General features: G+C 30.6%; 1 protein-coding gene across 2 annotated transcripts in view; it reads left to right on the forward strand.

The window, feature by feature from the left end:
• LOC124530376 (facilitated trehalose transporter Tret1-like) overlaps positions 1-25,052 on the forward strand; it is a 28,525-nt gene that overhangs the window by 2,486 nt on the left and 987 nt on the right. Inside the window, exons 2-10 of one of the 2 annotated variants that reach the window (XM_047104528.1) lie at positions 5,688-5,750; positions 13,575-13,825; positions 14,153-14,311; positions 14,648-14,787; positions 20,548-20,780; positions 21,936-22,077; positions 22,512-22,638; positions 23,080-23,270; positions 24,487-24,625. In XM_047104528.1, the coding sequence (XP_046960484.1) occupies positions 5,688-5,750; positions 13,575-13,825; positions 14,153-14,311; positions 14,648-14,787; positions 20,548-20,780; positions 21,936-22,077; positions 22,512-22,638; positions 23,080-23,270; positions 24,487-24,625 (1,445 nt within the window). The remainder of the gene's footprint in view (positions 1-5,687; positions 5,751-13,574; positions 13,826-14,152; positions 14,312-14,647; positions 14,788-20,547; positions 20,781-21,935; positions 22,078-22,511; positions 22,639-23,079; positions 23,271-24,486; positions 24,626-25,052) is intronic. The other variant, XM_047104529.1, reaches the window with a different exon arrangement.

Raw genomic sequence — 25,052 nt, forward strand, 5'->3', positions numbered from 1 at the left:
ACATTTGAATATGTTCAGAAACTCTGATAATTACACAATTATTTATCGACTTTTATTAATATTACTACGTAAGATTTTTTAAATTTTTGTCGGCGCGTATTGGTAGCGAATATGTTTCTAATATTTCTACCGTGGAGACGTAGCCTTAGATGGTGAAATATTTTGAACATTCGAAAATATTTTCAGAATATTTTTGCTAATTGATTCAATATATCAAGTATGTTTATTCAAGTTAGTTTTAGAATTATGAAAATCGAATTCGAAAAAAAAATATTACAAAATAGCCGACAGAAAATATAATTAAATAAATCAATTAGATACATCAAAAACTAAAAAAAAATTTAGTCGTTCTATAAATGGCGTGTAAATTTCTTATAACCATAAGTTACGTATTATTTGAGCTAAGAGTGCAAGGTTGAGGTTGTTGGCTTATCGCCAGCTGTTTGTCTTTGCACTCGTGCGGCGAATGCTAGGTCAATTTTTTGATTTAGTGTTAATATTTCAGCGTTTTGCACTAATTAGAAAAATAATTACCTGTTAATCGCTACTCATATTGCACACAATTTATAAGATAAAAAAATGTATAATATATAAGAGTTACAAGTTCAAGATCTTGGAAAAGGTTTTATTTTAAATTTGCGTAAAAAATTGTATATGCTACTGATGAAATTCAATTAAAGGAATAAAAAAGAAATAAAACGAAGGCGATGTAAATGAATTGCACTTGTTACACATTCTGCATGCAGGGAAATAGAATTTATAGTAACGTGTACGTTGTTGCGTTGAAAATTTAACAAACGATACATTTATACGACTCGTTTTATTCATTGGTCTCGAAGTGTTGCCAAAACCATAAATAAGAAATGTAGCTTTCCCAAATCTGATTTGTCACGATATTTCCACGTGACTTGTGTATTATTAGAATAATACAAATTAATCGTAACATAGAGTCTTAAACTCACTGTACACTAAGTCTACAAAGTATTAAGAAATTGTGAATGTAAGAGTCGAGATGGCCCAGTAGTTAGAACGCGAGCATCTTAACCGATGATTGCGGGTTCAAACCCAGGCAAGCACCGCTGATTCGATGTGCTTAATTTGTCTTTATAATTCATCTCGTGCTCAGCGGTGAAGGAAAACATCGTGAGGAAACCTGCATGTGACAAATTTCATAGAATTTCTGCCACGTGTGTATTCCACCAACCCGCATTGGAACAGCGTGGTGGAATATGTTCCAAACCTTCTCCTCAAAGGGAGAGGAGGCCTTTAGCCCAGCAGTGGAAATTTACAGGCTGTTATTGTTGTTCTTGTTGTGAATGTAAGTCCAGGTTGCGGGTTCAAACCGAGAAAGCATCATTAAATTTTTCGGTGCTTAATTTGTGTTTTTACTTTATCTCGTTCTCGTCGGTTAAGGAAAACATCTCGAGAAAACCTGAATCTTGTTTTCGTTCTAAAATCGTTGATATTTACCAAATTCTATTGGACATCACAGTGGAATAAGTCTCAAAACAACGCCTCAAAAAGAGAGGAGGCTTGGCCTTGGCCTTTTTTGAACTTTTTAGATGAATATACGGACTACCTAATATGATGTCATCTATTTAGAATGTCAAATAATTCTCGAAATTTTTTGAAAGTTATCGTATTGGGAATAGGTATTAGAATATAAATTTTTGGAAGTCTACAGTCAGTATTAAGAGTATACAGTATTAGTGGTAATCATTATTTTTATTTTCATATTGCTTAACTCGAGTAAAAACCTGTTAAAATTTAGAATAAACCCATGTTGATAGTTAGAGTAATGCCCGTTGGTTTAGTCTAATACTACAAGTGTATATTACAACTCCGCCCTGCTGCTTAAAACATCTTGACATAAATCTTTACTAACTTTATCTAGTCTATCTAGTAGACTGTTATAATAGTATAACTACTAAGCTGTTCTCTCGTGAATCTTTTGCTGCATTTTGCAGTTACTCAAAAGTTATTGGTTATTTATGAACTTGAGATAAGCTCAGTTATGAAGTGTTCAGAGTTACACTCTTACATTAGAAAAGTTGTAAGGCTTTTCAGATTGCCATCCAATTATACTTTGACTGTCAGTGAATAGAAAAAGTAGACACACGCGTAGTATCGTATTAATATCAGCGCAGAAGACATTGTTTGCATTCAATATTGGGATTACCTAATTATTATAATATTTATAACCAAATAATTATAATAATTATACCGTATCGTTTTATAAAAGTGGTGACTGATAATTAATTAATGGACGATTTAAACGATTAATATAAAAGCCTTAGTTGAATATATTTAGTAATTTGTATTTTGCGCTACTGGCCAACATAGCCGGCCATTCATATTACTAAATATCATATATTAGTTGATAAATTCAATCTAGGATCTGCTGTCCTCCTAGGAATTGGAAGCTAACAGGTCAGGGTGAGGTCGGAGAGGATACTGCTGGTTTGGTAGTCGGTTCCTGTGTACTAGGGCGCACTAGACGACTTGGGCATTGGCGAGTTCCAAATAACCCCTCACTTCAAACGCGTAATGCGTTATTTTAGCGAGTAAAAATAATGGATCTGCTATCTAGTTCGATCGAATGCACAATATCGTGATATGTTCCGAAGATCTAACACTAAAAGTCAAAATGTAAGGACGAAATATTTTTTAGGTTTTCGAATGATTTCAATTTAAAAGTAATTGTTTTATACCGTGATTATATGCTACGTTGTACATAAGCTTAAGTATTTGATAAGGCTGATAATGCGAATTTGTCAACACGAGCAATTTTTTTACGCAATACACAAGTAAATGTATGCACTAGAGTCTATATTACGTATAGGAGTGTATTTCTTACACATTTGTTATTCTATCTTTAAATTAAAGTACTGTAAAATAGCTTAAAGCTAATATAAAGATGTTGCAGTGGTCATAAACCTTTGTTCCATAACAACTGTTGTATATTATCTCTACAATAAAAATATATCAGTAGATTTTTATCAGTACTTTACTCAATTGGAACGAATTTATTATATACAAATACTGCATGTGATAATCATGCTAGATGAGAGTGACAACTGCCTCTGTATATGCTTTCATTATCATAATATCAAGCTTATCATATCAATCGTAACATCAAAAGAGCACGGTAACAGGTAATGGCAGTGTTGTGACGAATTAATCTGGATAATGCATCTTATTATGCGATTGGACTTTGATATTTTATTGTAGGAAATGTAAACAATTGGCACGCGTTGCTATTCAAATATCAATTGTTGAATACAGGATACCTACTTATTTTCACGTATTGTACAAGACAGCCTTAAATTACATAATAATAATTCTATTAGGATATTTTTTTAATTTTTATCCTCAATAACTTAGGTACTCCGAAAAGGTTTGGAACGTGAGCCCAAATTTCTTTAGATATTTGAATGTTTTTCTTTGGACGTATTCCTTCAGCGGAAGGAACGAGATCGTTTTTATCTAAAAAAAAGAGTCAAATCAAAATTGTTTAAAGCTTTAAGACGTATTGAGTCTCAGTTTTATTTTAAATGTTAGGATAAAGTAATAGTTCGAAATAATTAGAAACTTATAAGATGTTCAGTATTTGTTAACAATATGTCCATGTAATATGTATATATTACATGGACATATTGTTAAACCGTCCTCTCGAGTCACTCTTTATAAAAAAAAATCAGATCAAAATCCGTTGCGCAACTTTAAATACCTAAACGTAAATAGAAACAGGCCTACCGCTAAGTGACTTTGTTTTATACTATGTAATGATAATGATTATGGTATTTTGGTATCTTTTCTCTATCGTTTTTATCAAGGACAATGTATCCGTGGGAATATTAAATTGATGAGGAACAAGTGTATGGACTTTGAAATGTTGGCATCCATCTTACTGTTTAAAAAATATACAGAAGTCAAAACGTTGAAATTTAAAAGAAAATTAGTTGCGTGCACGTGCACGGCCGGGTGTGACAACCTTCAAATAACACCTGTCGTTGTGCCAAAAGGATGTTCACATGAATCATTGATTGACGGCATCTTTACAGTTCTTTCATCAAAATTTAAAAATATTTTAAACGAGTCCAATGATATACAAAGAGCTGTAATTTGCATTATTGGGTTATATTTGTATTTTTAATTGTTGGTGTAATTCTCAGACTGCCTCTGCTAACCGGTGTAATGGTCTGTCGACTGAGTAATAATTCATTATATTTACATAATATATTGTTAAACAAGGTTTAAACATTTAGTTTTCTTTTTATTTAATTTCGATAAAATTATAAAATAGTGGTGAGACTTTTAAGACTCCTGTCAACTCATGTGGTCTTTGGTTTAAATCTGAGGTGGCTCATCCCGCTCGTGATAGAAAGATTAGAGAGAGCACTTTTATTTACGCAAACAGTTAAGAAGAGATGTCACCATCATTAACCAAAACAGATTTTCCTCTAACAATTTATGTATTATTGTCCTGTCACTTTTTAATATTCAATGTTGTTCGTAATCATCGTCAAAGTTTGCATATTTTTATCTATTTTGCGGCGAGATAAGAATCATGTGACTGTTACACATGCGTTTAATATCAGAGATGAGTCTAAGCATTAACTGGTTTTTTCGGGTTTTTAATTTTATCAAATGAGTAATTATTGTTAATTCATTTATAAATGAAATGTAAAAACATTAAATTATTATTTAATTTACAATAATTTATTGCTTTATACCTTAAACTTAAACGTGTTGATCGATAGATCGATAGAAAATTTGGAAAATCATTGGGATGTAGTCCGATTTAATCTGAATAGAAAATATCTTATAATTCTTATACTTTAAGTGATTAAGATTTTATTATCCAAATATTACATATTATAAAATGAAAGTCCCCCGGCCGCGTCTATCTGTCTGTATGTTCGCGATAAACTGCAAAACTACTGAACGAAAATTCGTTCAGAAATTCGAACAAAAATTCGTTAGTTTTGTAGTTTCCTCGAGGTTTTCACTTAAAGAGAGTTTCATAAGGAAAGCTTAGGTATATAATTTATTAAGATTTTTGTTTAAATAAGTTGAATTAGAACGACAATTGTTAAAAATGTCATAAAAAATATATAAATAAGAGGTAAAAATAATAAAAAAAACGTATGCGCTAGTAACGAATAATGTATAAAAATGACATACATAAATGCGGGCTTGGTCTAATAAATACTCTTAATTCGATAGCCATTAATCATTGGTTAACAACAGCTGTGACGTCATAGATAACCCTCGAAACCAAATGAATGCGAGGAAGCAATCAGATTCAATGTCAGGTTTGAGGAAAATTTTCGAATAATAAGGTTACATCTCTCTTAGAAAGTAATTTACTGCAATAATTTTATTTTTAATTATGTTTGTAAAAAGTATATTACGGGAATATAGTTTAAGCTATGTTGTTTAATCCAATATGTAAATATTTATTTTATTTTAATTATAGAGGATATTATATCTTTAACAAATAATACCTTAAAACTAGAAATATTTTTTGTAAAAAGTGGAAATCATTTTGAATTTTTTATCTTTGTTTAATGTAAAAAAAAAAAAGTTTAACTAAGAAAATTGAGCTCTATTATCCTGTAAATTTTTCATAACTTGTATATTTTTTTATAACTTAGAATTTAACTTATTGTCAATTATTATAGCAGGTGCAATGCAGGTGAATCGCAGACTCTTGAAGATGAAGACGTGCGAAATTATGGTTCTATGTAAGTTTTTTTCAGGTGTCGGTAAGGGAGGCTTTAAAAGTGGAAGTTTTAAATGCAGCAACGTGCATGATCCGGCGTTTACGGTTTTACTGGTTTATTTTTTTACGAAATATTGCTTCTGGTTAAATAAATTATATTTTTATATCATAAGTATATTTTTATATTATAAGGTTGGGTTAGGCAAGTGTATTTTTTTTGTAAAATATTCTTTTATTATGTCTATATTTTCTAAGATGCGAAAAAGCTTAAAAGTATTAAATTTTATGATAGGTAAGTTTATCGCTATTTATATTTTTTGAAAACTACTTAGCAAATACTTACAACAACAGCAGCCTGTAAATTCCCACTGCTGGGCTAAAGGCCTCCTCTCCCTTTGAGGAGAAGGTTTGGAACATATTCCACCACGCTTTAAGCAATATTACTTTCTTACTCTTTAATAAAATAAGATATTATTTATATGTTATTCATAATTATGTTGTAATTATGGGACAGTTCGAAGGTCAAACTTTTATCACCGGTCAAAGTTACTAAACTCAGATGAAAGATGTGATTTAGTGGTTACATAATTTCCAATGGCGTAAAAGTTTCAGAGAATCTTATATCAGGTCTGCAAAGTTATGTGTTATTACATATTAGTGTATTTATGTATTGTATGTATGTACCTAGTATAGTATACCTTATTCATATCAATTTATCTTAAAATGTAGAATCCAGAATCTAAATAGGACTAGAAGATACCAAAAAAAAGGTTCATAAAAGTTTATGATTAATTTTACAATTTATGAATATTTTTATTCACATTTAAAACACACAATTAAAAATAATGGTATTTTTTATTAGTATTTGTATATGTCCTCGTTTGGTTACCGTTTTTTGCTTATAATTGGTGATTGCTTAAGGTTATTTAATTATATTGGTCCTACGCTTGAATTCTTGTCTGTAGCCCATTAGGGCAATAATTGGTAATGGACGTAATTTTGGTGTTTCCGTCGCTTCCCTTTGAAGCGTACTTCTATCTTTCTTCTTGAGATTATTTAAGTATATATTTTGTGTCGAAAATTATCTCTTAACGTAGATGTAAGTAAGGATCCGCATGACGGCGAAACATTAATGCGTTGTCTGAATTATATCGTTTAAATAAACTAAAGGCCTTTCTTAAAGGCCGGCAGGCCCCGGGTTTTGCAGATGTCCATGGGCGGTGGTAGTTACTTTCCATCAGGTGAGCCTCCTGCTCGCTTGCCACCTATATCATAAAAAAAAAACTAAATGTAATTATTAATCATTCACTAACTTTATATTTTTTCGACCCAAAATTTGAACTGAAATTCTAATTTGCAGCCTTAAAGCTTTTTGTGACCAGGAATTCTTGTGGAATATGAATAATATATAATATACAGGATAACTTATATCTAATGTCATAAGATTACATTGAGTGTTAACATTAATGGCACTAACCGGTTGGGATCTGGTTATGTAGTTACACTCAGTAACTAGTAACATAACTAGTATTCGTATGTATATCAAAATATAAATTTTCTAAGATAGCCTTAAGACAGGTTTTGCTTCACAGATCCTTTGCACAAGGAACGATTTTATAATGGCAAAAAGTAGTACATTTTTTAGCTTTTTATAAATCCTTGGAAGACGAACGGGCAAATCGACCACAATAGTAAGTGGTGATCATTGTTCATAGACATTGGTTCATTCCCTACATTACCAAAATGCTGTACTTTTTATTTCGAGTAAATTAAAAAAATGTATTGATTCAACCGAATGCCACGGAAAATAAACATTCATTAAGTAATTTAAAAAATATATGCTTCATAGAATAAGGATTCGAAATGAATATTTCTATTCAAAATATTCAAATGTGAAGACAACAGAATCGCGAGCACACAATAAAATGTGATTGTATAATGAGAACAGATAACATAACTCAATTACATGTAGGTATTTATAAAGAAACGCAGATTGCCTGTTTTTATAGACCGGGTTTGGTTCAGTTTATCTCTATTTCAGATAACAATTACCGTCATATTGCATTTGAATACTATTTAAAAAATATTTTATTCATACAATACGTTTTAATATTACCCGACAAAAACTGGTAGCGTATAAAAAAGTATAGAGTTAAAACAAGTGTCGTGTTAACTAAATCGCGCACCGTTATACAATCGTAATGGTATTTTCGGTGTGTCTAAATATTTACTAACCGATGATAACACGAGATATTAAATATGTTACTGATAATAAAACGTTTCTATTTTGTTTAAATATTTACTAAACTTACGATTAGGTTGTAGACCTAGTGAATCAAGACAACTGTAAAAAAAGTAATTGAAAACTGCTTAATTCTATTTTTATAATAATAGTATGATAAAATTGTTTTTGTTGTATAACTATTTACGTGTTCAACACTGCACTATTTTTCTGTTCACACTAGGTATATGAATTAAAGCTCCAATGCTCTTTTAAAAACTCGTTTTATTAGCTAGCATACAATATTCATAGGTGAATCAACTGTAGAAAAAAATCAGCACGAAAAAACTAGTAATTCCATCTATATAATTCAAAAGAAAAATTGACAATTGACATATAACACAAACTTTTTTGTAACATAATAATACAAACTATCTTTAAAAATAACTATTTTAAACATTACATGTGTTGAAAAGAGTTATGCATACTGAGCCTTATACACGGTAAGACGGATAAAATAGAAATACTTGATCGTTTTTTATTTTCTTTTACTTTCGAAACTACTGAAATTATAAAATCATTCTTGTGCTTTGTCAAAACTCAAAATCAAATTCCTTTATTCAATGTAGAAGCATTACACTTATTCATTGATGGTCAAAAGAAACACTGAGAAGAACCGGCGAAAGTAACAAAAATAGTGTTATCCTTTTATTGGTGGTTTCTCTATCCATTATAACCTCTACGTACCTGTTTAATCTTTTCTAATAACGTACGTAAATACGTAACGATTATAGACGATACCATTATGCTGTAGATAATAAATATTGCACAAGAAAATATCACTATATCATATGACTAATGTTCTTTTACATGTGTAACATAGCTGAAGAGATTTTACAAAGATAACTCAATCCGTCGCCTATGCGGCAACCCCATTCATTCATTCATTCACGACAGACATAGAATATGCATAATATGTAGGTATATTCTAAAATGAATACACTAATATTATTATTTATAATAATGTCAGCTGTTGTCATCCGATACGTTCGGCATGAATTAATTTTAAATGATGTTATTGTTTTGTTTATGTAAAGTTTTAGTATAATCTGTTTGTTTGTTGGATCATGATTGAGTTAATTTTTCATTTCAATTGTTTATATAAAATGCGGCATCTATACATAGCATACAACTAAGCTTTCTCTGTCCATATATCCCTTTGTATGCTATTGCTTATATCTTTAAAACTACGCAACGGATTTTGATGAGTTTTTTTAATAGATAGAGTGATTCGAGAGGTTTTTGTATATGATACACTACAATGTAGTAAAGTAACATAACTGTAGTATATTTATAAGGGTGATGGGTTTTTCAAATTAAGCAATTTGATTCATCTAAAATAGAGTTTAATTTTGTTAGTATCTAATAAATTTTACAATTAAAAAAAAAATACAATAATAAAAGCTGAGTATTACAAACCTAAAATAGAGAATCGACAATTGCAATGTTCTTGCTTTAATTTTTAAACAACAGAGACCAAATGAACATTAATTAATAAAAATAAATACTTTTATAACATGAATGTCTTAAATAAATATTTTAAAATTAATTGACAATTCTTATGTCATTAAAAAAATATATAATATCTTTTTTACTGAGTCAACCTCCTTCGACTCAACTATTAATTACTAACTACTAACACAAAGCTTACATATTTAGTATCAGTATTGCACCCGTGCGAAGCTGGGGCGGGTCGCTAGTTGATAATAATATTTAATGTTAGATATAATGTTATTAATGTTAGAACTGCCTGCAGTTATTTCAAAACATTTATATTATTCAATAAGCAGTACTACTTGCCAATGCAATTGCACATAAGGGATACGACGTCTTAAATCTCTTAGTTGATACTTACATCACTAATATCTATTCGAAGGTGACTTACCATCATCTCATTATCACTTTTCCATAAATTAAAATAATTTATCTGAAATGAAATATTCAGTGACAAAATGATCATTACGAGTTATTAGTAATTACTTTTACAAGGTAGCACATTTGAATTATTAATTAATTGTAAAAATAACAATGTCAACCTGCATTGTGGATATAAATAGAGACGCTTCTCAAAACCTTGTCCTAGTATAAGTTGTATAATTTTTATGGCGCTTTAAATAGCTTTTATTCATATAAAATCCTCGGTCGTTCAGACTATTAAATTGTGTTTCATTATAACATATATTTTATTACCTTTAGATATCTTGTATAATATTATTTAATTATTGATAACATTCATAATAATATTAACATGAAACTGAAACCCAAATGCAATGGATATTATATAATATTTATTTAAAAATGAACGAAAATGAAATTAATATGTTTAAATATTTATACAATATAGAAACGTTAAACGTGCTTATTGGATTATAATCTACCACCTGTTCGGTCATAAAACATCGGACCTGAGGAGAACCGGTGAAAGAAACTTATCGGGTTAGATAGCTGATGATCTTTATGTCTATTTATAATAAAATTAAATAGAATCCACTAATTATGTATAATTTTATAATTTTGAAATATGTAAAAAAAAACACTAGTTATATACGAATGCAATTATAAAAACTGCTCTAGTACTGGGTGAGCACTGAGCAGTATATAATGTAATGTATATCATAGGTGCGTATTATTCTATGTACCTATATTATTCTGTATATATGTTATGAGTGTGTTGTGTGTGAGTTCCATTTATAGTATCGATACATACGTATAAATTTTGAGTCGATCTATCTACAGTTGTTCACATTCATTTATTTAACTGTCATTAACAGCTCTTATCTGTCATGTTCAGTATAACATCTATATAAGGTTTTAAATTAAGTTATTGTTCATCCATTTTGTCTCAATTCTAAAAAGACGGGCATTATATGAATTTAAATATCATTTATTTACATTAAGGTGAATGATTAAAACGACATAAATAGGTACTTGCCTTATTATTTTATGCTGTAAATTTACTTTCGTTATTATTAGTATATTCATACTCATAACTTTATACAATAATGGTGTCATAGGTTCATATCTTGATTTGAATCAGTAAAACCACCCAAACCTCCATTTTATTGGCGAATATATTGTTCAGATGAGACTGATTAAAACGAATGGTCTAATTCTGAAGAAAATCTTTTTTAAGTAGATATAGTTTTTAATAACATTTTTATTAATGATTTTCTGTTATTAATCGCAGACTAAACAGTTAATAAACAGGGTATAAAAAATTAAGAAGTTTATGATAAATACTCTATGTTACTTTATGAAAAAATTAAAACAATATGAATTGTGGTCATTTATGACATTAAGCCGGAGGTACATACACATACAGAACTAAAGTGATAATCATTCTACGCAAAAAGATTTTTAACAGTGCAAATAAAAACATTAAATAGCATATATGCATGCTAAATTTATAAATCACGTATTTATACATTTAGCATGAGTGAGTTAATCGAATTACATATGATATCATGATTTCAGAATTGGGTGGCGTTTTTATGAGATGTCTTGAATATTTAATAAATAGGATAAAATTACCGTCATGACTCGCAATGTTTTAAAGTTTCTAAATATATTTTATGGCAATAAATCACTGAATAGCCTCTCAAATACTATGTTAATAGCGTACCTATTTAGTAATTAAAATAGTCGAATAGTAAAACACAGAAGAGTTTTGAGTTTATTAATAGAAGTTAATTAATAATTTCATTACTTGAAACCCGTTCAGGCTCTACAGGGTTACAATGAGGGTCTATCGACAAAAGATTGAGGAACACTTATTTAAAGTAGGAAAGAAATTCTCGTTTATATAAAATTTCTTTTGAATTATTTCGTTTATTAATGATAAGCCATTAAAATCCGTTGCGTAGTTTAAAAGATCTATGCGTAATGACGGCTGAGAGCGACTTTGTTCTAACTTGTTAACCAGGCTAATCTGCCAAATATCTCAGTAGAAAAGTTTCCATTGAATAACTTAAATTAAATTAATTTTTTATCGCCCCGAACTAAAGATGAAAATAGGACACGGTTAAACATAGCATTCTGCGGCCTTATATCTAACTACTAGTGGTCTAGTCAGTCAGTGCTATCTTAAAATAGTAAGGTTAATAAACCTTTCAATTATTATATTCTCGAATAATAAAGAGTTTCAATTACAATAATTATTCGTGAATATAAAAAACTGTCTATCAGTTGTCGAGTCATTAAAAACTATCAATAAAACATTCAATTATCTAATAGTAATTAGATGTGATGATAATTTTTCTCATTGTTTATTTGTTCAGTCATTGACATTACGAATGGCCGGCAAACAACGGCCGGCCTATCAGCACGTGTTGTAAATAAACATGAGATAATATTAATTACTATTAATAAACAGTGTTTTGTTGAATAGTACTTGAACTCTTTATTGATATCGCGATTATAATTATGTTATATACTTATTTGATGAAACTGTTGAATATTTAATTAAGACCCCTTTTTGTCATTTCTGGATAAGATATTTGTGTGTACAATTAAATTAGGTTGATATTTTTTTACTTTATCAATTAATAAATGTTCTACTTTTGTTAACAAGTAAAACATTTATTTTTAATTGGTTATAATCAGTAGGTAAAGAATATGATTAGTCTTTTTATTTTCCATGCACGATATATAAATTTAGTTCAGTATATGAAAATTCGTTTTCGATTTCATAATTGCATTTTTGAAACAAAATAGCAACATGTACTTTCCTGAGTCATGAAGTCCGATTCTGTAAGATATCACTTCATATCTCACTTTTGGAATATAGACAACTGACTTACAATAAAAGTTAGTTTCTTTAATATAAGTTGTATTAATTTTAAAATTATTATATTCATTGTCATGCATCATATTCTAAGTTTTTAGAATACACAATCGTGTTCTGCGGTGAAATTCGAGTTTCTTGTTACAGAATAGAATAATTGTTCTTCTATATAAATTATGTCTAAAGCATTAAAAACAATTCCATGTGTGTGTATATGTTGTAAGATTAAGTTATATAAGTAGGTATAGTCTATATTAAACTTTGTATTGCGATTATACACATATTTAAAACATTCTCTTAACAAATTACTGAAAAACAATCTAAAACTTAAATTAAATACTTGATGACCTAATTAATAGGCTCACGTTATCGCAAAGACATTGGAAGATAACCCTAGAGCCAGTCTTCAAAAACAGTAGTAGTATTATTATTGTATTAACAAGCTTTTCTCAAACAATGTTCCTATTAAGATATAACTAGCTAGGCATCTAATGAATTGTAAGAATTTTATTGAAACAGTTTTGTGTAGATTAAACGCAGTCATTTATAACAAATAAAACTTCGCTAAAGGCGGATAATGTGTAACGGAATTGCAAATCATCTATATATGTAATGTTTTTGTAAATCGAAAACTATTACTCTCATGGAATACAGAATTTTTCAAAATATTAAGAACAATTTTCATCATTTAATCAAAATATAATTTATAATCATGTATTAATTACTTTTAAAAAACTTTAAATTAAATCTCATTTAAAAATAATTACTTTTCATCTTTTCAGGAATGACTCTACACCATTTTTACAAAATGGACAATCACCCATCATTACCAAGACTCCTTTACCAGGAAAAACTGTCAAACCTGGTAAAGAGGGCAGAGGAAAGGCATTTAAGCAGATAATGGCGTCATTTGTCGCCAATTTGGGAACCATCAACACAGGCATGGCATTTGGATTTTCAGCAACAGCGTTGCCACAACTAAAAAGCCCCGATTCAAGCATTCAGATTACGGATAATGAAGCCAGTTGGATTGGTAAGATTTACAGCATTAATTAGCACCAGTGTGACAAATGTGACGTCCCTTTTGCTTGGAATTACACTGAATTATCTATTCACCTTTAAATAAGATCACAGAAACATAAGAATTTTTATTTGGCAGTGGAATAATGATGGTTGGAAGGAATATACATGGGCTTGCACAATACTTTACCACCAAATATATTAAAAATAACCAGAATTAATGCGTAATCTATTCGAGCCACGAGCTTTTGCTCGCAATCCCAAAAAAGAAATCCAACCCAATTTAATGAAGGGTTAGAAAATTTATGATTAATTTTTCAATATAAAATAATCTTTCCAGCTAGTTTAAGTTCTGTCGGGACACCCATCGGGTGCATCGTCAGCGGCTACCTCATGGACGCCATCGGCCGCAGACGAACACTTATCATCACGGAAGTGCCACTTATTATTGGCTGGATCTTAGTAGCGTGTGCACAGAATGTCCCCATGATTTATTTAGGTAAGACTGTTATCTTATACATGCAATCGTCTGTAAATGTCTCATTTATCTGCAAAGGCTTCTCTTCGGCGAGTAGCTTTGGAGTTTTGCTATCAGGATTTTCTGGTAAAATTTTGTATAACTCATTAAATTTTCTAACAATATTTCAACGACTGTGTTCGTTGGTATATGAAATATTGACGCATAATTAACGCTGGTTACTTGGATTTAAATGGGCAGTCCTCGGTAAAGTTTTGTATTGATTTATATATAAATATAAAGCATATTATCTTTTTAACTTTATAAATGCATGGCCGCCTCATGACGATGTTTTGTAAATGATTTTTTTTTCCACAGGCAGGTTACTCATAGGTTTTGGATCTGGTATGGTGGGCGCTCCAGCGAGAGTGTATACTTGTGAAGTTTCCCAACCGCATTTGAGAGGGATGCTCGGTGCCATGGCCTCAGTCGGAGTTTCTACAGGAGTTTTGATACAAGTATGTATTTGACTTATCATATCGTATCAAAATATTAGTTACCTACTTATTCATAATATGTTTGTATTTTATTAATAACTCGAATACTAGGACTGGCACTGACTGACTTCTGTTATAATATATATTTTTTTATTTTATAAAGAATAAATATTTGGTTTTTATAAATATTAACTTTTTTTAGCAATTTTTATTTATTATGCAACTTGGCAGAAATTCTACTTCCACGCACCTGAATAGCAAATAGACTTCAATTTACGTCTCGCTAGAATATCGATGGCAGTCTAAATTGAGAAATGCAATCTGCATTACTAATGTTTATTCATAGATCACTTAATTGCATAATAATACGTTCGTGTATGGACGGATGTATGTCGCATCCTCGTGCGAGGTATTTCGACAAAATGAACATAGAACTAAATCGTTAAATATCAGTGACTAAAATATAATATTGGCTTAAATTATGTCAGGCTTAAAAAACAGAACAATAAATCAGTTTTCATCATTTTACGTTCGAATCGAGTATCGAATTCGACAAAATAGATTTTCTGTTTATATATATTAGCGACTCGCCGCAGCTTCGTACGATTGCAATGCTGATACTAAATATACTGCAGGATGATTTACAATGTTCACAGTTTTTCAGTCATTCTATATCTACTATACTACGCATGTATTATACATATAAATCTTTCTCTTAATCTATCTATTAAAAAACCGCATTAAAATCCGTTGTGTTATTTTAAAGATCTAAGCATACATAGGGACAGACAGCGGTAAGCGACTGTGTTTTATATTATGTCGTGACAATATATGGTTCATAAGATAGAGATCTCATTCTTACGTATTCGTTTAAAAAAGGATAGCAAGTCATGCGTTGGTGTTTGTTGATTCGTAGATTGTTTTGCAATTACAGTATGAATTAATCTTAATCCGACACAGTCCTTATTTGACATTCGATTGTCGATGCGTTAACAAAAACAAATATTGATATTTAGGGGTTCAATAACTGATAACATATCAACCCTGCGTCTTGGATGAAACTTGCCATCAGTAATATAAATATTTTGTAATAATATACATCATTAAATATATTTTTTAAAACAATAATTCATTTGCTCATACAGAAATTGTCTTTGCGTGCCAAGTGACAAAATAATAAATTATTCAATTAGAAATAAATTATTACTAGATATCAATTGTATTGCTACTCTTTATTAATCATCTATCTTTTAATTGCGTAATATTATATAGACAACTCTATCAAACATTGTGTTTATATAAATAGCAATTATTTGATATCGCTTGGAAATAATCTCGTTATCAGAGCAATTAATTAATTAAATTAATTTTTATCGGTCGTAGGGCTTTGTTTTTGCTTTATCTGGATGGCAAACGCTCTCAACAGCGTAAGGTAGGTTATGGTCCAATAATACTTAAATAATACTAATACTTAATGTATTCGTATATAATGATGTATTTTTAAATCGTGCTATTTATTCTTAATATTCCAAAAGAAGTCAGACTAAATTTAGCAAATACTTCGAAAAGAATAATGAATTTTTACTTTCGATTAAACCTTCTACATGTTTATTGGTAACTCGACGTATATCCGTTAGGAGGTGATGAGTGAGGAGTCACTATTTGCAATCATTTTACCCTCCTATGCATAATCCAAAGGTACAGCGTTTAAATAATTAAAAAAAAGGTTAATTTAGTTAGTTACATTATTTTAATTTAGAGTTAATCAATTTTTATTTCGAATTCTCTTTTAATCGATTAATTGTTAAACAAAATCTTTACATATTTTTTGAGGAACCTTAATTACATAATGAACATTTCATTAAAACTCTTTATTTATTCAACCAGAATTCAACATCTTATATGTTATTTCTCTATAAGATTTAATTTTTAGAAGTAATTCGTCAAATTCGTTTTTATTTATGTTTCTATGGTGAACGATTTAAGTTTCATTCTTTGCTACATATTAAAAATGTACAATTATTAAATAACCTCAAAGATCTTACACAAGTTATCGTAGTACGACGTTCTTACGTTCCTATATCGACTAATATTACAATAGTCCCACTCTATTTAAGTGCAAATAGCAAAAGAATAGAATTGTCATGTTAATGTGGTATTTTGGTTAACAATATACAAATCATTCAAATCAATTATTCAATATTGTTAGATTAAATATCATAAGCATATATTATACTGTATTTAATATTTTTCATTGGTAAACACCAAATACAGTAAACACAAACATGCTTTATGTTTAGTAAAATTTAAATGTGTGTGCAGGTATATTTTAGTCTGGGTGTTCGGTACACACATAACACAATCTATATAAATTAAGTCAAACTTTATTTGATCAAATAGATGATCATCATGTAATTTTTAGATATCAGAAAGGGCTATGTTACAAAGTTGAGTCTATCACATTAAAAAATCAAATATACTATACCTAAGTAGGCAAGATAGACAGCTTCTTTAGAATCAAATGAGTCAAAGTCAAATCGTTATGAGTATATTAAAGCAAGTTAAAAAAATAAAATATTTTTATTAATTAATAGGCTTATGTAATTGAATAACGTTGGATCAAAATCAACAATATCTAACTAGTATTTTAGTACTTAGAGGCAATGTCTTTTTGATTAATATTTTTTATCCTTATGTTTGATGTTCAATTAATTAAATGAATATAAAAAAAAAACGTTATTTTTTTATTATATAAGCGAACATCTTGCAGGAAAGTTGAATATACTTTTGTATTACATAAAGTGTGTCTTTTCTTGCTCGTATATTTCTAACAATACAAAGCAGAATCTGAAGAAGATATTTGTTCGTAGAACAAAAAAACAAGCTATCATAGGAAGTTTAATTCTGGTTTTAACATAAACACAATCGATCAAAATGATTTATGGACTATTTGTAAAACGTAATCCATTGAAAAAGTGACAGACGGCAAATATTACGTCGTGTATAATGTATAACGGAAAGATTATGAATTAACGTACATTGAAATTCTGTATAATAAGACTTCAGTGGAATTTATATAATTATATACATGACTTACAAGTTTTAGTATGACTTATTTATAACTATAATTATAGTTTAAAATATGCTCAACAATATTGATTAGTTAATCATCACGTGTTATCGATTAATATAAATTACATAATATAGAATACATAAGTACATATATAACAATTCATAATTTATAATTAAAGTGGCCAGGTATTACAATTTGAAAAATAAAAAAACTTTGTACCTATATGTGTTAGGAAAATAAACATTACCCTTACTAACATTATTCATCTCGAATTCATTTAGTTTTTGAGTTGCGCCATCACGCCTTAACCATTCTATTGATCATAATTATTTTTTCTTACAATTCGTCTGGAATAAATAGGACACCTAGCCCCTGCCAGCCCTCCCTACACACATACAGCTAATATTATTCACGTAGAATTGATTTTCTTTTTGTGTTGCGCCTTCACGCCTTAACTACCCAAGGAGTTTTCTTACATTTTGTCTGGAGAAAAAGGACATAGGGCACCTACCAGCCCTCTCTTACATACATGCACACACAGTCGTAATTCGTGTAGCGAAATATTTACAAGTTTTTAAAAGACGTTATGAATTTTTATTTATTATTTACTGTATTATGAACTTTATGATAAAATATTATTCCCGAGCGGCTCCAACTGCGAGTTCCAGTCATGTGTTTTTATCAATCACATCATCACCATCATATTTTCAAGCTTCCTTCAAAATTAATAAATTTCATGCAATTCAGTTTTGTGGCTTAGCCGTGAATACGTAACAATATATTTGTTTTTGTCTTTCGAATTTATAATGTTAGTAAATATTCGTGATAAATTAAACACCATTTCAATATTTATAATGCAATTTGTTAAATTGATGTTAAAAATATTGTCATAGAAAATTAGACTAATGAATGCCCCGCCAGTGTCTATAGGCGCTTGTTGGTCGCGGTAAACATTTCAAACATTGATAAACGGTAATTGAACGGCGAGCATGTTTGTTCGCGTAAAATTAGAATTGTCAGCGATGCAAACAATAACTGCCGTGTACGGCGTTTACCCAACGTTATTAGATAACTACACGACACGATACGACGGCGGAAGTACGTAATAATGAGCCTTGGGATGCTTACGGTAACAATTACTATTGTTTGCACTTTCTCTTGACTTTAATGCTTTTTAAAAATAAACAGAACTAAAAAAAAACATTTAATTGAAATTGCTCATTGAATAACATTATATTCTATTATTTTATTCATGATATATTTGCTTTAAAGTCTCCTTATCAAGTTTCTGTAAAGTAGACTTACCTAAGCTCTATCTAAGCCAAAACCATAACCTTAGGGTTTTGGCATCGAGGTTGAGGCGTGCTTGTCTTTTGTCACCTTTGTACAAATGATTGATTCGGTTAGTAACATACTTTTACGTTATAAGATCTCTATAATCAGAGGCATAGGGATACATAGTCCCTCTGACGTCATTCTTAAAGGGTATGGGTAATATAGTATATAGTATAAATATCATTATCGTTAAAGATATGTGTGCAAATAATATAATATTAAGTTTGAATTTTAATTAAAAAAAATAAAATGTTTATATTTCAAAGTAAAAGTAGCCTATGTTACTAGAGCTATTAGCCGGAACAAACATACACTCCAATTTTATTATATGTATAGATTATCTCACTCTGATAACGAATTGAAAAACAAATCCGATACCCAACTCCCTAAAACTATTGTACTAGATGTATACACGTATGTGTGTTCTTATTTTCATTTATTTATATGTTGTTATTTTAAGAGAAGCATACATAGTATGTTATAATTATGATAGTGGGAGTAAACTATTGCGATTCCTCGGTTAGAAACCTTTAACAATACGCTTAGTACAAACAAAGCTAAGTACATTGTTGCAATATTTCCGATTTTTTCTTATCAGAAAACATAAGTATTTGTTATGAGAATAAATAAAACTAAAGAAATTAGAGCACGTACCATTCGATGTATCGAAAAAAAGACACAAAAAATGCTTGTTCTAGTTTTATTACAATAAATAATATTAACGAACAATCAGTTATGTGATGATATTTTATAAAGAATATTATTTTTTTCAATCTGTCGATTATTTATTCTTTTACTTTACTGCAATAACCTTTAAAATAACAATTAAAATGAGTTAACTATGAGTGAGATAGCTAGTGTAACAAGCATAAGGGTTATAATATGTTTTATCCTAATGTGATGGACTGTGATACAGGTCTACCTGTTCGATTACCTATTAAATAAAAAAGTCCGCACTGTTTCAATTGATAAAACGCTAACTTCGGTTATTATATACGTCGATATTGAAATCTTAATAATTATTTAATCATTATTATATGCATGTTGCATTAACATGAGCAGAGATGGCCCAGAGGTTGGAACGCGTGCATCTTAACCGATGATTGCGGGTTCAAACCCAGGCAAGCACCGCTGATTCATGTGCTTAATTTGTCTTTATAATTCATCTCGTGCTCAGCGGTGAAAACATCGTGACCTGCATGTGACAAATTTCATAGAAATTCTGCCACATGTTTATTCCACCAACCCGCATTGGAACAGCGTGGTGGAATATGTTCCGAACCCAGCCCAGCAGTGGGAATTTAGAGGGTGTTGTTGTTGTTGTTGTTGTTGTTGTATATGCATGTTAACTAAGGAAGGAATTTTAATTTCAGTACGTGATAGGCAGTGTAACGTCCTGGAACATACTAGCGGGAGTGAGCGCGATAATACCCATCGTGTCTCTCCTGGGAATGACACTGCTGCCTGAAACGCCGAACTATCTCTTGACACAAGACAAGCCGGACAAAGCTGAAACGTCTCTCGCGAAACTCAGAGGCTCGACTTGCAACCTCCAGGATGAAATACAGAAGATGAAATCGTTTAAAGAGAAGAATCATGTTGAACCGTAAGTAAACAATTTTGTTTAAATAGCGTTTCGAAACTAGTAGAAGTTCGCTTGCGTTTTAAGGCGTTGGTTATCATATGTTAGGCAAGAAAGTAGCTTAGGTCCTTCCTTGGATATCAAGTTTGCTTTATACCGAGTTTTATAAATTTCGTTTCAGCGGTTTGGTCGTGAAAAAGGGACTAACAGGCTGACATAGTTACTTTCACATATATAATATTAATAAAGATTTATATACAATGTTTTTCATTCGCATACTTTTATTATAACATTTTGAACTTAGATAAACGATATATAAAATTGATAAGGAATCCATTTTTTTATTTGGGTGTAATATAGAGTATGTATTTTTTAATCAGCTGTTGTATTGTTCAAGTATGTCTAGTCTAGTCTAGGAAGTAAACCGTAATGTTTACTTCATGACGTCGACTCCTTAATACAATTTACATACTTTGCAGTAAATAATACTTGTTATTGTTTTGTTTTTCTCAATACGTTTGCTTACCAAAGTTGTTAACAGGCGGTACACCTGTCATGTTAATTGGTCTATAACGCGATGATAGACAACTACTAAAATATTATCTTTTGAAATCATGATTGATTATGATTTCTAAGTTATCCATTCATAATATTCGTTATAGTGAGATTATTTAAAAACACATTGTTAAAAGGACTTTTCAAAACTATTATTTATATAAGAATATAATATTTATTCTAAGAATATTCTTGTATGTAAAGAACGACTGCGTATAAGACTAGACATGTCTAGAGAACATAAAACATTGATAATGCTATTTATAGGTTATGTCATAATAAAGTATGTTTTATTTCAAGTATTCGATAAATGTTACTTTGCAATGAGAAAGAATTTCTTCTTGGACTTAACTGTTGAATCTATAGAGCAATTCTGTAAGAAAACACACTCTTGAAACTAAATATCATTAATTTTAAATGAATCAGTAAAATAAGCTTTAATTATTACTGTCATTGACTTTCTGATATTTTACCATTCATTCATTCATTTGTTTTTTGAAATAATGCGTTATAAATATTCTAACTAACAATCAGATTTTTCTTTATATGTTGCCAATTTTATTTTGAATTATGATTATTCAACGTTATATAAATATTAACCTACATATATAAAACCTCTTTTAGATTAAAAACGCCGAAGGAAATATTGAAAGCGCTACTATCTCCGTCCACACTCAAGCCTTTTGGCATCCTCGCGCTTTATTTCTTCATCTACCAGTGGTGCGGTGTCAACACCATCACGTTTTATGCCGTCGAAGTTTTCGAGGTTAGTTATATTTACAGCATCTACTGTTATTGGAAACTATTCGGATTCTAGATATAAAATATTTAGTGTGTATTAAATATTGTATTGGAGAAAGTTAGTTTTGAAAATTATTTAAAAAATGGGACCCAGAAGTTTTGTTCATATGTAAATAAATATCATTTTTATCTATTTACTATTATGCATTTAGATGTAGTTTGATATTTTTGATCTGAAAATAACTTCAAATTTATTGTTTAGTTATATAGTTATCGGAATATAATAAAATAATTATCAAGCAACTAACCGCAATTTCTGCCTTAAGCTCTATTATATTTTTTTCTTTCCTCGATTATCAGTAGTTTAGTAATATTACGATAACTTTATTCTATTTTTAACTACCCATTTTTTTCTTTTACTGTTTATCGTTATATCTAAAGTTTGGCTTATTTTTTTAGTCATCTGGTGCATCCTTAGACAAATATTGGTTGACGATCTCGATGGGAATTCTCCGCGTCATATTCACGGTAGTCGGATGCATCCTCTGCCGGCGATGTGGAAGACGACCGCTCACTTTTGTTTCTGGTAAATAATCTTAGTGTATCTGATCTTATCATTACATATTATTAAATAAAAGTGCTACGCTGCGCCTGTCTGTCTTTATGTTCGCGATAAATTCCAAAACTACTGAACGGATCTTAAAGTGGTTTTCAGTAATAAACTGTTGGATTCATAAGGAAGGTTTAGCTATATAATTTGTTAAGGTTTTTGTGTAAATAACTTGAAATAGAACGACAATTGTTAAACATATCGGAAAAATCAACAAATAAAGTATCTAAATAAAAGGTAAAAACTTATGTCAATCCGGTGGAAACCGAGACAGGCTTATACGTAAAAAAAAAACATTTTCTTTTTTAAATGTAATGTGTAAGGTCAATGAAAATATTAAATTTTTCAATAATATCAACGTAATTATATTCACAAGAAGATTTTCACTTGAATAAAAATATATTAATTAAATTTCAGCTTTCGGCTGCGGCAGTACGATGATAACGCTCTCAGTGTACCTCTATTATGTGCAATACTGGAAGGATAACGACCTCCCGCCACAAAACTCATGGATCCCAGTCGCCAGCATCTACCTTTTCACCATATTCTGCACCCTGGGCTACCTCATCGTGCCTTGGATAATGATCGGCGAAGTCTATCCTACTCAGGTGTTTATTATGAACTTATTGTTAAATAAAGAGGCTGTTAATAACTCAATGTTCGACTATAGCCTTCTCTCCTCTTGAGGAGAAGGCTTGGATTTTTTTGGTATAACAGTGACTTGGTTCAAACATACGGGCCTGAATAAAGTACCTTATCACCGGTTGATAGAATTGTCATTGCTATTAAGAATTTATAGGCGCATAGATCTTTGAAAGAAAAAATAGTCAAACCTTACTCTAAGTATAATAAATAGGAAGTTTTTTAATGTAACTGTTTTATCTTCTCTCAATTACAATTGTATGCGTTGCCTCTAAACATACAGGAAAATCAATTTATCACATAATTATATACCTTTTTAAACGTCAGTTGTATCCAAACCAATTGGACGACTAAACTACCATATTGTATGTAGCAAACCTAAGTCGGCCCCACCATTATGCTGCTATATTATAAATAATATCTTGCAACTTCAACGCGTCTCCAACTTTGTCAACTAAGATATCCCTTATGCCTGTAGTTATACGATCTCCGATGGTCGAATACTGTGTACTCTGGTTTTCATGAGTGTACCACTCCGAGGTCCCGGGTTCGATTCGCGGCCGAGTAGATGCAGAAAAAGTTCATTACTTTTCTATGTTGTCTTGGGTCTGGGCAGGGCCGTATTAAGGGGAAGGCAACCGGGGCAACTGCCCTGGGGCCTCCACATGAGAGGGGGCCACAGTTTTCAGCAAGTTAACAAATACTGAGATATAGTCAAATTATAATAATGTTACTATTTAATATTTTAAAAGTTACCGATACAAATACGAAACAAATCATAGCTTACTGATTGAAATAAAAAAAAAAACTAATTAATTCATAATAATATAATTATTAGGGTGTTCACGCTTCTGTTTTTCTAGGGCCCTCATTGCTTTGTGGCCCCGGGGCCTCCAGACCTTTAAATCCGACTCTGGGTCTGGGTATTTGAGAATACGGTCGTTACTTCTGATTTTCCATAACACGAGCTATGTTGTCCTATATAATTAGAAAAATACAAAATAATTATTATTATACAAATCTTTCTCGCCCTTGAAACATGAATATAGCAACATAATAAGAATTTCTGTTGCTAAAATGTGTGAGTTGGTTATACCTACCCACATAGGCTTGCAAGAAGGAAATCATATTGGAAAAACAAATATGGCAATTAAAAAAACCTAATTATGTGTAATTCTGCAGGTTCGAGGCATCGTGGGAGGGATGACGACGTGCGCTGCTCACTTGTCGATATTCTCCGTCGTCAAAACCTTCCCCTACCTGAAGCATTCGCTCAACGATTACGGCGCGTTCGGCTTGTACGGCGCCATATCTATTGCCGGTATGTTATCCATACTAATATTATAGATTAAAAGTGTCGAGTTGGCCCAGTGGTAAGAAGGCGTGCATCTTAACCGATGATGGCGGGTTCAAACTCAGGCAAGCACCGCTGATTCATGTGCTTAATTTGTCTTTATAATTCGCAGCGGTGAAGGAAAACATCGTGAGGAAACCGGCATGAGATAAATTTCATAGAAATTCTGCCACATGTGTATTCCACCAACCCGCATTGGAACAGCGTGGTGGAATATATTCCAAACCTTCTCCTCAAAGGGAGAGGAGGCCTTTAACAGCAGTGTTAATTTACAGGTTGTTGTTGAAATAAAAAGTAACTCTGTCTGTCTTTCGCTCTATTACTACCAAGCCACTGAACCGATATTGATGAAATTTGTTATGAAGCAAACTTGAACTCTAAGGAATAATAGTGT

The sequence above is a fragment of the Vanessa cardui genome, chromosome 6 (assembly GCF_905220365.1).
Source record: "Vanessa cardui chromosome 6, ilVanCard2.1, whole genome shotgun sequence".
Classification (NCBI taxonomy): domain Eukaryota; kingdom Metazoa; phylum Arthropoda; class Insecta; order Lepidoptera; family Nymphalidae; genus Vanessa; species Vanessa cardui.